We start from the raw sequence: 14,768 nt of genomic DNA, 5'->3' as shown, positions 1-14,768 counted from the left end.
ACAACATTGCAGTTTCAATGTACAATAATATGTTCTCCAATATTGGGTCCTTCATAGTTATCAAAAGAAAAAAAAATGATGTATTTTTCTGTAAGTATACATCCTTTCATGCTTTCCCCAAATTAATATTGAAAATAACAGATACCACAACATTTTTAATAGATATGGTAGAACCTTGAAAATATACTTATATATACATATCTCATTGCTATGCAAACCATCAAGGCACTGTTACAAAACTCAAGTATCTGATCACCCACCCTCAAAATATGCCAAAAAATTGAGGAAAGAGAAGAAACACAGTAATCACTTAGTTCACAGTTAGGTGTCTCATATATGCTGGTCTTGTTGTATTCGGGTCTTTTCCCGTGTAAGATTGAGATTGTCTTGGCAATGTTTCAGCGAGATCTCATTCGCCATCTTCAGGCTGGGTTTTGGCCCAATCTCAAGCTTACACGGGAAAAGACCCAAATACAACAAGACCAGCCTACCTACACCCGTGAAAATCTACGATATATGTATGTATGTATGCATGTATGCATGTATGTATGTTGTGTATGTGTGTACGTACGTACATACATACATACATACATACATACATACATATCCTAAAGAAGAAAATCCATCAAGACAATAACATCATGGTGAATAAAACAATTTTAACTCTCATCCCATTTCATTAATGTTGAATTGGCAAGATTGTCCTGAAGGCACAGGAGGGTAGTGAGCTGTAAAATCATTTGATATATTTTACAGATTAGTTGTCAAAATCAACTTTTTAATGAAAAATGAGTATATTGTACTCTTAAGTGATAACTAGAAGTTAAAAAGCAGCCCAATGTAGGAAGCAAGAATTATATATTGCAAGAAGTCTACTTGCTATTTTACACAACACATTTCATTGTAGTTATATTGATAATTACATGTTGTATTGAAGGCTTATAGTGCATTTCTTTTAAACAAACACACAAACAAGTTAACACACAATTCTGATTATTTTCTACTTTTAAGTACTAAACATTATAGGGAAACTACTGCCCTTAGATCTCTACAAATTGTCAGGTCACAGATTCCTTATTAGTATGCGCAGAAAAAAATAAAAATGAAAGAATGTAAGAATCGTATTCATAAAGCTAAATATCATATAAACAATGTATTGACTAGTCTCCTAACTAGACATATACAAAAAGTAGTTAGGCAACAGATTCCTCAGTTCGCACAAGGAACTTACTTGTAGATGCAACAAAAATGTTTTATCTTTTGAGCTGTGCTTGACACAGGAGTGCTTTAGACTCCAGTAATACAAGTAATGTAACTGAAAATGTAACTGGTTTGGGAGTTTAGAAAGAATAGAAATGTTTAAAAGAAAGCATCTGAATAATAGTTCTGCTATAACTGAAGACCTATCAGCAGACAGAAATATGGTATTTATATTAGGAGACATTGTCAAAACAATAAAAACCAAATAAATTCGACAATCACTGAACATTTATGTACAGATAGGTAGTTGCTCCAAATGCATATAAATAAATGTAAGTCAGAACATATGTATTTATACTTTATTTATGCTATTTTTTTATAAAATCATACATATCAGTAACTCCATTTCAATCAATTTATAAAACATCTGAATTATGGCTGCATTCAACCAATTTACTCCAATGGTAATACATTTCTCATTCTAAACTGAAGCACTTTTAAAACATAACAATTTAAGGCAGGCAACAGTAACTGTTGGCTACAGCTACCTTTTTTTATTCTGGTATTATCAGAAGATGTTGGGAAAGTAATCCCCAGGTGTTATAAAACTCCATTTTGTATTTCAACATCTTTAAAATAGTTAGGTTTGGGATGGGAGTACTAGAATCCTGAATTGACCAAATGTAAATTATGTACCTCTAAATGAAAATGTTATATTTGCTATAAAATAAATAAATCATGTAAGATACGTGCTTCTTGCTGTTCTGTAAATTGACTATAAGTCTTAAATAAATATTATGTAAATATAAAAACAGCAGAAAAGCAGGAGTAATTTAGTTGTAATTTGATTTCTTTTTAAATTTAATGTTCAATCCAGATTTGCTGAGTTTACTTAGACTCAGTAAAACAGCTCAATATTTTAGCATAAAGAAAGTAAAAGTAAATGTGCTATATTCTGAGGCATATTTCTTAAACAGAAACTGAGTAGCAGATGAACCTTCCAGAGTCACTTATTCTTGGAACTAGAATGTTGCTACCCAATTTTTTTTTACAGTACAAATATTCAGATGCAGTTATGTTCAAATTGTGTAACCTGAAATGACAAAACTAATGTTAACATATTTTTAAAATACAGATAGGATTTCATAGGTCAATCATTAAGAAGTTTATGATTAACTTAAAATAGCTTTCTTTTTTATATTGCCTAAATAGTGCACTTTCTATTCCTCTGCATCTCATTATTAGCATCCCTAAAGTTAAATAAACTGTAACAGTCAGCAAGAGTTTTAATTTGGGAAGGAATCAAAATACTGCTTGGCACAAAAGTGGTTTACTTCTCTGGACAGTTGAAATGTTTTTTCTCTCAAACTGACTAATACTATTAACAACGATCCATTATTAAAATCTAAGGGGGGGAAACCCTTTTAACTATCCCTGAAAATTGATGCAGTTAATACAATGTTGATGATTAATAGCTCACATGTTCTTAATGACCATGAACAGCTGAGTAGTTTCATTTTTCTGCAATTATTGGATTTTCTGAATTAATATCCCTTGGCATTATTTTCATATTGAAGTAAGGTTGATTAAACTAAGGAAGAAAAGTCTTAGGTCAAAATTTACTTCTTTTGCTAGCATGTCCAATAGGGATTGGTTATAACAAAATAGGCTCTTCAAATTCCAAACTGATATATTCTATATTGATATTTATAATAGTTTATGACACCTTAGAACATGCAAGGCAGTTATCCAGCATTTGGAAGATATGAAGAAGTAGTACTGGCACGTAAGCATTGTCCATGTCATCTGGCTAGGATGGTGTAACAAAATATTTCATATGAGCCCAATCTTTTGAGTCAAAGGTCTGAATCTTCTGGGCCCTGTAGATAATATTGCCTCATTTGAAACCAAACCAAGCTTTAAAGATGGTCCCATGAAGACCGTAATAATTCCATTTCATAGATATTCTTCTGTCCAGATAATCTATTTGAATAAGTAATTGATTATAAGTTGCAGGAGAACCATCAGCAAAATGAAGACATAGTGCTTGAATTGAAAGAAATTATTATCTGGCGTTGGCAAACTTGAAGTCATTCGTGTTCTTAATGCTGTAATATCCCTATTTAAAAAAAAACGAATTTAGTTTAATCCACACGTTTCCAATTCTTAAGTAAGCATTATAGACCCATCAAAAATTTGAAAAAAATAGACAGACAACTATAATTTTATAACAATGATTTCCCAAGCAGGATAATTAATATACTGGAATCTTAAAATTATAACCTTTCAAGTTAATTGAACTTTGCAATAATATGGCTCCCAAATTTATCAGCTTCTAAATTAAAATAGTACAAATGGTACAAATTATTCTAGCAATGTATGCTATGTAATTGATATGGATATATGTAAAATAAGAAGAGGATGACTGGATAGTGGAAAACTGAAAAGAAGTTGTTGAAGCATTGCTGCTATACATTTCAAAACGATTGTGTGGAAAAAAAACACCACACTGGAATGTTAACTTCTTTAGAAAGCTAGGCAGTCTATTCCATTTATTAATTGTAGCATTTACTACATTTTAAAAACATATTCATGCAATTCTTCTTTCCATATATTCAGCATTTTTTAACACTACATCTGAATTAATTTTTAACCCATGACTTATTTTCCTTCGAATTATTTGTTTTACTATCATACATATACTGTACAGTCAGATATTTATTAATTATGACATGAATAGGTGATAGTGCATATCTTGACCCTCATTTCCAAGTGGCTTAAAAGGGTTTGACAAATAGAGGATCAAATTTTAAATATATAATTATATAAATATTAAATATATTAAAGGTAACATAGAAATAAATGTAGCCAATAAATTGCTATGGGATGCCTAAAAATCTACAAATTCATTAAACCCTTACCTATCAGCATCACAATTGTTGAGGGTGTAATGAATGGAGATTCACTTCACTTATCAGAAAATCCAATAAGCATTCTGGAAGGCTTCCTGGTCTGGATTCCAGAAATAACCCCCTATATTTCATATGACTACAAGTATAGTCCATTCTGACTTGGCTCCCAGTCAGAAGCAAATTCAGATTAAAAAATAATAATCTTTTTTTCCTAATAGATAACATTATAAATTTAAATATCTACATTGTTATTGTTGGTTTTTTCATTAGAGCACGATATAAACATTTCAAGTACAAAAACCATTTTGAAGAGATTAAATATTCCAATTGTCAGAGAAGATACTGAATACTGATTCAGCGTATTATTGAATAAAGACTTGACATACCAATGGTTTCTCCTGAGGAATGTGTGTCAAATAAGCCAAGATAGCATAGCAGCAGTGAGATCAAACTCCTGTTCCTTTGTACACATCATAACATACAAATGAAGAAGAGCTTGTATCAAACCCAATTTTCATTCCTGATGTGGGCACCACTGCAGTACAGTATTTGATTGTTTAACAAGGATCTTTGTATATATTAACAGGATTTTAGTGAAGTTTAGATCATAGTGTAGGTCACAGTATTGCAAGATGATGGGTAGTTCTTAGAAGGTTCACAAGCTCTCTTAATGTTGTAATTATGTTTTATGTCTATTGTAAGCGTATTTAAAGAACCAAATTCATACTGTTATTCATTAGGACAGTACAAAGCATTTGGATCTACTTCTGAAGCTAACAAAGCACAATCTTTGGCAGAAAAAGTACTCATTACAAGCTCAGCTTCCGGATGATATAATGTCCCACAAAGTTTCTGAACGCTTTACTGAATCTGAAAGTTCAAAGGTTCCACTCTTAAATTTATATGGATATTAACTCTTGCTTTAAAAAAAAGATATATGCATTTAGGAAAATGTGCATCTTTTTCTGTTAATTTCTATTAAAATAATCGGAAATGCCAGAACATCTCACTGTGTCATGAGAACCTTATATAAAGCCACGAAGGACAGAATATGGCAAACAGACTGTTCTAGGTCAGCAAAAGATAAGAAGGCTGGCTATTCTTCCTTTATTTATTCAATTATAAGCTGACTATGTATTGGGAGAAGCTGCATGGCAAGAAGATGAGAATTGTTTTAAAACTTGAGGAAGAAAAATCAATAACCTGTGTTATGCTGATAACACTATTCTGATAGTTGAAAGTGTGAAGGATCTGCAAGCTATAGTAAAGAAAGTCAAGGAACATGATGAAAAAATAGGTCTAATGTTAAATAAAATTGTAAAAACATCAGGTACAGCGACCAGTTTTGTGACAGTAAAGATATTGAAGAATAGCTTTTCCCTGTAGCACCAACAGTAAAGGAACAGCAGTCAAGAAATATGCTGCAGACTAACACTTTCTAGAGTAGCAGTGAAGGCCTTGGAAAAAGTTGGGATGTATCTTTGTGTACAAAGATCAGAATAATATATGGTATTTGGAATCAACATTTGAATTTTGAAGAAACAGATAGAAAGAGTATTTTGAAATTTAGTGTTGTAAAATAATTCTGTGAATTCCATGTTTAGCCAAACGAACAAACAAATGGATCATTAATCTATATTTATATATTTATATTAATCAATCTATAATTCTCACCTGAGGGACAAATGAGCAGGCTTATAATATCATACTTTGGACACCTTATGCAAAGGCTTAACTATCTTAAGAAGTCTACAATGCTGAGAAAAGTGGAAGAAAAGAGAAGACAACTAGCAGCAACATCAATGGACTCATTTAAGGCATGATCAACTAAAAGGCAAGTTATGTTTCTTTGTGCTCTCTGAGCTTGATTGTTTTCCTGCAGATGTTTCACTATCCAACCAGGTAACATTTTTAGTGTTATCATAAATTTGGAAGAAAAAGAAATTGACCTCAAATTATGAAAGTAAAATCCCCATAAAGGGGCCTTATTAGATAGTGCAAATACATATGCATAAAATTAAACAAAAAGGATTTGTGATATTATATAGGATTAAGGGAATAGAATAAAGATGCTAAAAAGTAAGGACCTTCAAGGAATATAAATATATGAATATATATCAACTGCATTTGAAGGCAAAGGTGAAGGTTCCCCTCATACATAACTGCTAATCGTTCCTGACTCTAGGGGATGATGCTCATCTCCGTTTCAAAGCCAAAGAGCCAGCACTGTCTGAAGACATCTTTGTGGACATGTGGTCGGCATGACTAAATGCCGAAGGCGTATGGAATGCTGTTACCTTCCCACCAAAAGTGGTTCCTATTTTTCTACTTGCATTTTTTAATGTGCTTTCAAACTGCGAGGTTGGCAAAAGCTGGGACAAGTAACGGGAGCTCTCTCTGTTACATGGCACTTGGGATTTGAACCGGCAAACTGCCAACCTTTCTGATCAACAAGCTCAGCGTCTTAGCCACTGATCCCCGCGTCAAGTGTATCTACCACCTAATCCATCTATGCTAAATCTTCTTTCCCTTCACTCTGCACATTTCATTTTGCACTATACTGAATAATAAAGGGAAAATCTTGGAGAAGTCTTTGCTTTCACACCAAGATATTAATATTTATGTCCCCATATATTCTTTTATTAAAATGTTACCTTTTTTGGCATTGATCTCTGATTTTCAGTAGTTTTGCATTTTGGAACTGAAAGGCATGATAGAAATGTTTTAAGCAGTAACTTAAAAATTATCATGAAAATGTGTATTAGTCATATCTTAAACTGATTAGGAGAACATAACTTCAGCATTATCTCTCACCAGAGTTTCTTTAGTTATCTAGACATTTAAAGGATCAAGGTTTGCTCTAAATCCCTAAATTGGCATCTTTAGGTTTTTAGTTAGTTACATTTATATACATTTATGTAGATGTACACTTAGTTATATTTCCCCCTTAAAGCCCAGAAGATTTCCTGCCCCATCTGATTTTATTTCACATAAATAAGGAGGCAGTCATGCAGCACAGCAACAGTGTCAAGCACAATCTCTGTTTTCAATACTATCTCTGGAGCTGATGTAGAATCCAGAGATGTATGCTTTAAGTATAATATGGTAGATGAGTGTAGCCTAATGTTTTTTTTTTTGGATGTGTGCCCAAAAGCTCCAACAGAAATTATGCTGAGGTAGTAGAGAGCATTTTGGGAATTTAGAGAGTGCAGCATGCAGCAACATCAATAGTCCTGTTATGGAATGTGATTTTAAAAAAAATACTACAAACATACCTCCGAATATCTTCCTGTGTTAACTTTATAGATTCAATGGCACTTTGCAGTTCAGCAAGATCTACTGTTTTCTTTCGGATTCTTGTGTTATGTTTGAGTTGTGCTTCAGAAGTAATTCAAAATTAGTCAACAGGTAAAATATATAAATCATATAGAAACCAAATTATTTTAGTTTACCAGATATGAACTAAAACTTTTTTTTCCATTTTAAAAATGATTTTACAAGACAGGACAGAAAATGACATTAAAATACTAAATAAATTTAACATGGAAACCCAGTTTAGTGTAGCTGTTTAAGGCACTGGGTTAGAAAACTGGAGCCTGAGAGTCTATTTCAGGCCTTGGACATGTGAGCTAGCTGGGTGATTTCGGCCAGTCCATGTCTCTGAGCCCTAGGAAGAACGCAATAGCAAACCACCCCGAAAAATCTTATCATGAAACTTTCAGAAGCTAAACCAGGTAATTGCCAGGAATCAACAATGGTTTGAAGGCACCAAAACAAAAACAGTATCTTTAATTTACAGATAATGAAATTTAGGCATGCTTGTACTTTATTCATCATAGTTTTAGAAAGAAGGGCACAATAAACCAATGTAGCATTTACCTTCACTTCCTGATGAGTCTGGATTATCAGGCTCTGGTGAGGAGAAGCCACATTCTTCTTTCTTAGATTTAGCAGACCGTTTTATTTTTGCAACAGTAACCTGTAATACACATTTTTATCAGCTTTATTGCTCAGAAACAAAGATAGTTATGCTTAGCAGCCTTCTGCTGGTATGCAAGAAATGAGTGGTACAAATCTTTGTTTACACTATCTTCTTGCAACCCCACTTCAGTTTCCATACTGGAGGACAATAGGTGACATTGAGAGGAATAAAATTCCTTGAGACAATAAACATTCTGGCCATTTCAGCATAAAGAATTTGATTATCTTCTGGTTCCAGAAAAGCAAGTATAGATCCAAATTCTATACAGTAAGGATGGGCAGGGCTTGCAAATCAGTTTTTTAAATTATTCATTTATAAATGATTAATCCATCTTTCATAGTTATAATGAATCCCAAAATAGTATTCTTTGTGGCCCTGTTTAATTTTAATAGTGCAGTTTACAACAGAAAATCAGCAACAAAACTTTCCTCTATTTTTAGTTGGAAAAAGGAAATTTTTGGTGGGGAATTATGGTGGGCTGAAAGAGAGCAGCTGAGAATTCTGGCTGGAAGGCAGATGTCATAATCTACCTGGATCAAAGGGAAATCTTAAAGTAACCCATGTGAACTCCAAACTACAGCTCTTTTTGTGTAGAAACATATAAAGAAAGTTTTTGCAACTGGCTCAGGATTTGACCAGCTGGGATTCCCTCCAAAGTGGCAACTGCAATATAGCCTATGTAGACATTAAGTTCTGTCTTCCTCATTTCTTAGACATATTGGGAAGTAATTAATCTATAAATAGAGATTTCCTCTGCAGCAAAATTAATATGCATTGCAACATTCTTCTGCTGATTTCTAAAGCTCACAATGCTATTCCAGTGATGGTGCAAATGACAGAAGCCTAGTAAAATAGCAAGATATTAACTGTTCCAAATAGAAGATGCCAATACATGAAAATGTGGTTATCCATCCGCTAAAGGAACATCAATACCATATTTATACTCAACCATTAAATATTTAAATATGTGCATACTGAAATATATAGCTCAATTAGTAACATTAGACATAAATTCAATAAATACAGAGGTTTCTTTAAATAAGGATAAATGAGAGTCTTCAACATTTGAAGAAAGGTGAATAATATTATTTTTTATCAATATCATTCTGATTTGCATAAAGGATATGAACATCTTTCTCCAAAAGATGGGATTTTTTAAAGATAATTTTATAAAATAGGTGAAGTCAATTTATATTTCATAGACAGCACAAATAATTCTTAATGGCTATTTAGCCAAACTATGTGAGATACAAAAGAAGAAAAAGACAAGGCTCCTTATCCTTTCTTGAAATACAGACTAGAGACTGACACAATGAGAAGATTGTGATGCTAAAGATTAAAGGGTGACATATAAATTAAGAGCTTTTGCAGATAATCTAGTGTTGAATTGGGAAGTCCCTTTAAAGCGAACTGAATTATTAATGAATAAATTAAAGAATATGATGCATAAAGTTTAAGATTAATAAACAAGGTAAAAAAGTTATCAAAAACATGGAAATACAAGATCAAACAGAATTGATGAATAAAATATGTTTTAAGATTGAGAAGAAGGTCAAATATTTGGGTATTACCGTGTTTCCCTGAAAATAAGACAGGGTCTTATTTTCTTTTGACCCCCAAAATATGGCCTGGGCCTTGGGGGGGAGGGGTTTTTTGTTTTGGGGTTACCGGGCGGCTGCTCTCTTGCAAGCGGGCTCCTGAAAAGCCGGGCACAGCCTCAGGGGCGAATGGCTGTGTTGCGCTGTCGCCGCAGTGCAACACAGCAGCCATGAGGTGACCATGCTCATGAGCAGCTGCCCGGCAACCCTCTCTCCAGCTGGGCAGAGCGCCATTCACTGACCTAGGGGTATCCCGAAGCTGCGAAGCTGCGTGGTGCTCTGCCCACCCCCCAGCTCCTGCGGCTTGGCATATTCGGGATACCCCTAGGTCAGTGCATGGCACTTTGCCTGGCTGGAAAGGGGGGTTGTGCGAGCACCTGTTCTGCCCCAGCTTGCATGCCTCCCAGCCTCACCATGCCCTGGCCCAGCTCTCTGTACAGAGCCAGGGCACTGCCGCCACCTTGCTCCGAGCATAACTTCTTCTCCAGCTTCCAAACTCCGGAGATCGGCTGCCGAGTCTTCCGGCAGTGGCCACTCTGGGAGTGCGCTCTATGGTTGTGGGCTGGCTGCCGGAAGTGGCATGTATGTTTGTGGTACAATAAAGCTAAGGTTAATGTAAAGTTTAAAAGTCATTACTTCAGACATGACAGTCTGAGAATATTGAATAAATGTGAATCTAGGTTGTGTCGAAAAACAGCTTTGTGGCTCTCAGAACAAGAAAGATTTTATAGAAGAGAAATATAAGTAAGCGTAAACAATTATCGTATGATAATAGAATTTTCTCAAGAGAAATGTAAAATAAAATCAAGAGAAAATATAATAATGGAAGAGTATACTTGCCAATGATTTTCCTATCTACAATTATCATCAAGATTTAAAGTGGATTTTATGGTTTTAAGAATATAAGACAACATTTGAAACAGAATTGTGTACAAATGTTGAACATGCCATTACTAATATAAACTTTAGTTAAAATTTGAGACAGAAGAATGTGAACAAATGTATGATAAGGATTAAAAACTTTGGTTATAATATAAAATGGATCAAGGGGAAATACATGTTTGAAAGGATTGAAGTTTGCTTAGTATTGTAATCTTGAAGAGAATGCTCATAAAAGTATGTGCTATTGGTATATGCTACCAGAGAAATTGTCTAGAATGTATAAAAGCATTTCATTTTTATGTTGGAGAACATGTTGGAAAATATGAAGATGAAAGGACATTTTATCACATTTGGTGAATGTATCAAAAAGCCAGAAAATATTGGATATAAATACATTCACTAATTTAGAAGATTTTAAAGATAAATGTACTATTGAAACTTTTTTGGGGGGGACCAATAGATCAAAAGGGGAGAAAAAGTCATGGAACTTTGCTTTTAGACATGATAACTGTAGCAAAATTTATGCTCAAAAGTGGAAAGATCCAGGACTATCCACAACAAAATAATGGTTGATAAAGATGATGGAGCATGCAGATATTTTTTTAGAGAAAAGACAACATGTATATTTATTGCAAGGGACGCAGTGGCTCAATGGCTAAGACGCTGAGCTTGTCAATCAGAAAGGTTGGCAATTCGAATCCCTAGCACTGCTTAACAGAGTGAGCTCCCATTACTGGCTTCTGCCAATCTAGCAGTTCGAAAGCATGTAAAAAATGCAAGCAAAAAAATAGGGACCATTTTTAGTGGGAAGGTAACAGCGTTCCGTGCGCCTTTGGCATTTAGTCATGCCAGCCACATGACCACGGAGATCTCTTCGGACAGAGCTGGCTCTTCGGAGATGAGCACTGCTCCCTAGAGTAAGTAACGACTAGCACATATGTGCGAGAGGAACCTTTATCTTTACCTATATTTATTGCTGGTTATAAACATTTTGCATGAAACAGAAAAAACAGAAAAAATGAACTTTTGATTTGTTATGATTATAAAAATAGATATTAGATAAAAAGTGTTTTTATAACCACAGATTAAGAGACGAGCATATGTGTGATTTGTAATCATATTTATGTTTGTTGCAAAGGAAATCAGATGCTTCTATTTCTTTTGGTACTTTTTGCCTTTTTCCTCCCCACCCTCCTTTACCTTGTATTAGTTTTAAATTCTTTTTTAAAAAATTAATAAAACATTTACATCATATTTTTAGTTGGAAGACACACTAAAAGTCTTGTGCAAGCTATTGAATAAATAGGATTGACAGATTCCCTTCCCCAATATCCCATCAAAATCAGAAAAAATAAAGAAGAAGAAACCCTGGTTTTAACCCATGCATGTGATATGGTCCTCCCCATTTCATGGCACTCTCCCATTTTCTTAGCATTGTCACATGCTGTTCAGTATATGCCTTGCATCCTCTCATAAGTGTGAACCGCAGACCCAGATCACTCAAAATTAACACTATCATAAAGGGTGTGCCGTTCAACTTTGTTTTAAAAGCTAAATATGAAATAAATAAGTCCTAAAGGTTTTGGATACATCTATGCTGCTTTAGAATAAATCTAGTGTCATGGTTTTCTTCATCTGTTATATTCAAGACGGACAACTTTTTGATGGAGCTCAGAATCTTATTTAAAGAGAAAAGGTTATATAAGGAAAAAAACAGGCATAGCTAGGAAAAAAAATGGTTATATCTAAATCAGGTTAAATTATAATGAACAAATTATTACTTTGTCATTCCCAGTGCAACTGTCTAAAGTGCGTATAGCATAATATACATTTTACAAATATAAAGCACAGAGCTCAGAAAAAAAGGTCTGTTAAGAAAAACAAATAGGCATAAGCTTTAAAATAACAGCTGCAAGCAGGCCAGATATTGAACTCTTCATAACAGAATACTTCACTTGTCAGAGAAATGAAGGCAGAACATGGCTATTTCAAGGGAACTCTCTGTCCCTAGAGAAATCTCAACTTAATAATGTAGTAATAAAAATAAGGCCAAGAACATACCATTGGTGTACGGTGTCTTACTTTGGTTTGAACTATGCCATCTTTTTCAAACTGTATCATGTCATTCAGTGGATCCCATGGTCTTGTACTATACACAAAAATATGTACATACTTTAGATAAAGTGAGATGATTAACATGTCACACTCATTACTTTCAGCAAAGCAGTATTTATAGTATTTTAAAAATGTATACCATTAGCATCTTATATAAGTACCCAGCTGTTGCTACATGTTGTTGGTCAGTCTGTAATAAACCTTTCCTCATCCATGACTTGTGAGTGAGACAGTCAACCTTCTTGCATTACTGAACATATGCATGTATATGTCTTCACTGGGGTGCACCAAGCTGGCTTCCATATGTAGCTCAAGCACAAACCCACAGTTGGGGCAAAGATGTAGCTATGTTATTTGAGAAGCTTTGTTGTCTTCCAGGGGATGCTTTTTGCAGATAACAAGTTGTGAGGTTTGTTTGTGAAGTTGGGCTGTAGGGGTCAGAAGAGATTGCTAAAAACCTTCCTGCCTTAGCTGCTTGAATCTATAGCAAGATCGGCAATTATCAACCTCCTTGCTGCAATCTGCCTACCTGAACTGTTTCAACCTGTGGCACACGTTATGGTACTTGAGGACATCAATCTTCTTTTCATGCATGTGGAATGGAGAGCAGTTCAAGAATTCATGGCCACCAACCAACTCAGACTAAAGGGTTTCTTTTTTCTTTTTATACTTCTCTACTTTGGTCCTTTTCCAATGCAATGTTTATCTTTCTCCTTCTTCCCCCCCACCGCCCCGACTCGCATTTTTTTTTCTTTCCTTTGCTATTTTGCAAGGAAGTGTGGTTTACCACTGTGGAATTAATTTTGGGGCCTTTTTCTTTTTTGAGCTGAGAGCCTTTTCAACCCCGGGTTTTTTTCTTTTTCTGTTTTTAACCACATGTTGGCACTACAAAGCGAATGGATTAAGGTAGCAAGAAGCTGAAGACTGGGTCCAAGAACGGGGGTTGGGTTTTGTTTTTTTTAAAGGCTGGTGTTTGAGCTGCTATGGGCAATTCCAGGATTACAATTAATTTACCAATTTACCTTTTGGATTATAAAATCAGATTATAACTCAAAAACAACAATGTCAGAATCAAACACCAAGATGAAGAAAATAACATCATATGCATCTGCAACAGCGACATCACCCAGTCCAGCAACACAGAAAGTAACAAGTATACCAATGCAACAAGATAAAGCTACCTCAGAGCTGAAAAGTATGTTGCAAGCCATACACACGGATCTTAAGGATCTCAAGGAGCAAATAAACTAAGTAGAAGACAAAGTGGGCAAGGTGGAAGATGAATTGAAAGAAGTTAAGGAAATGATGGGGGGGGGGAATGAACAGAGATTGCAAAAGGTGGAAGAAAGAGCAGAAATAACAGAGAAAAAAGTGGAGGAGATGAATTATAAATTGATAACGATTGATAAAAAGCAAGATGAATCCTCCATTCTCTGGGAAATGGAAAGATCCGAATTCTACTTAAGATTCCAGAACATTGAAGAGGAGAAAGGAGAGAATTTAGCAGAGAAGATTGCAAAAATCCTCTCAGGGGTCACAGAAAGGAGTAAGGAACACATTTTAGATGGAATGGATGAGACATTTAGAGTACATACAAGATACGCAATAAGAAATAAATTGCCCAGAGAGATACACGTAAAATTTATTTTAAAAACCCTAGAAAATGAAATACTGCAAGCAATAAGAAGTATTAGAATCAAATACAAGTCCAAAGAGATAGTAGTATTGAAGTAAATTCCAAAGAAGGTTAGAGAAATAAGAAAAGAATACCACTTCCTGACCAAGAGTCTGATTAAGAAAGGGGTGAGTTTTAGATGGCTGGTTCCAGACGAAATTTTGGTAAATGGGCAAGAACAAAGGCACAGATTAGATACTCTAGAGAAAGCAGAATTATTTTATGAACAACATATAGTAGCACAAGAAGAAATGTTGGTAAGAGAAGAGGGAAGAACTAAATCCCAGGAAACTCAGGAGAAAGATCAAGGGAGGACGGAGAAAGAACAGGAAGAGAAAGTGCTAAGAGAAGGAGCAAAGGCCAAAGGAAAGAGGGAGCTGAGAACGATAAGATCAATTAAACCT

At 34.6% G+C, this 14,768-nt stretch overlaps 1 protein-coding gene across 2 annotated transcripts in view; it reads right to left on the bottom strand.

Annotated features, from left to right (window-relative positions):
• Positions 1-2,736: 2,736 nt before the first annotated feature.
• The window catches only part of OSBPL8 (oxysterol binding protein like 8), a 102,624-nt gene continuing 90,592 nt past the window's right edge, over positions 2,737-14,768 (bottom strand). Inside the window, exons 21-24 of one of the 2 annotated variants that reach the window (XM_032221260.1) lie at positions 12,636-12,723; positions 7,992-8,091; positions 7,388-7,490; positions 2,737-3,319 (exon numbers count right to left, since the gene is read on the bottom strand). In XM_032221260.1, coding sequence (XP_032077151.1) covers positions 3,184-3,319; positions 7,388-7,490; positions 7,992-8,091; positions 12,636-12,723 — 427 coding nt within the window. In that variant the 3' untranslated portion in view covers positions 2,737-3,183. The remainder of the gene's footprint in view (positions 3,320-7,387; positions 7,491-7,991; positions 8,092-12,635; positions 12,724-14,768) is intronic. The other variant, XM_032221261.1, reaches the window with a different exon arrangement.

This window comes from Thamnophis elegans, chromosome 7 (genome assembly GCF_009769535.1).
Source record: "Thamnophis elegans isolate rThaEle1 chromosome 7, rThaEle1.pri, whole genome shotgun sequence".
Taxonomy (NCBI): domain Eukaryota; kingdom Metazoa; phylum Chordata; class Lepidosauria; order Squamata; family Colubridae; genus Thamnophis; species Thamnophis elegans.
This window is presented reverse-complemented; position numbering and strand designations above follow the sequence as displayed.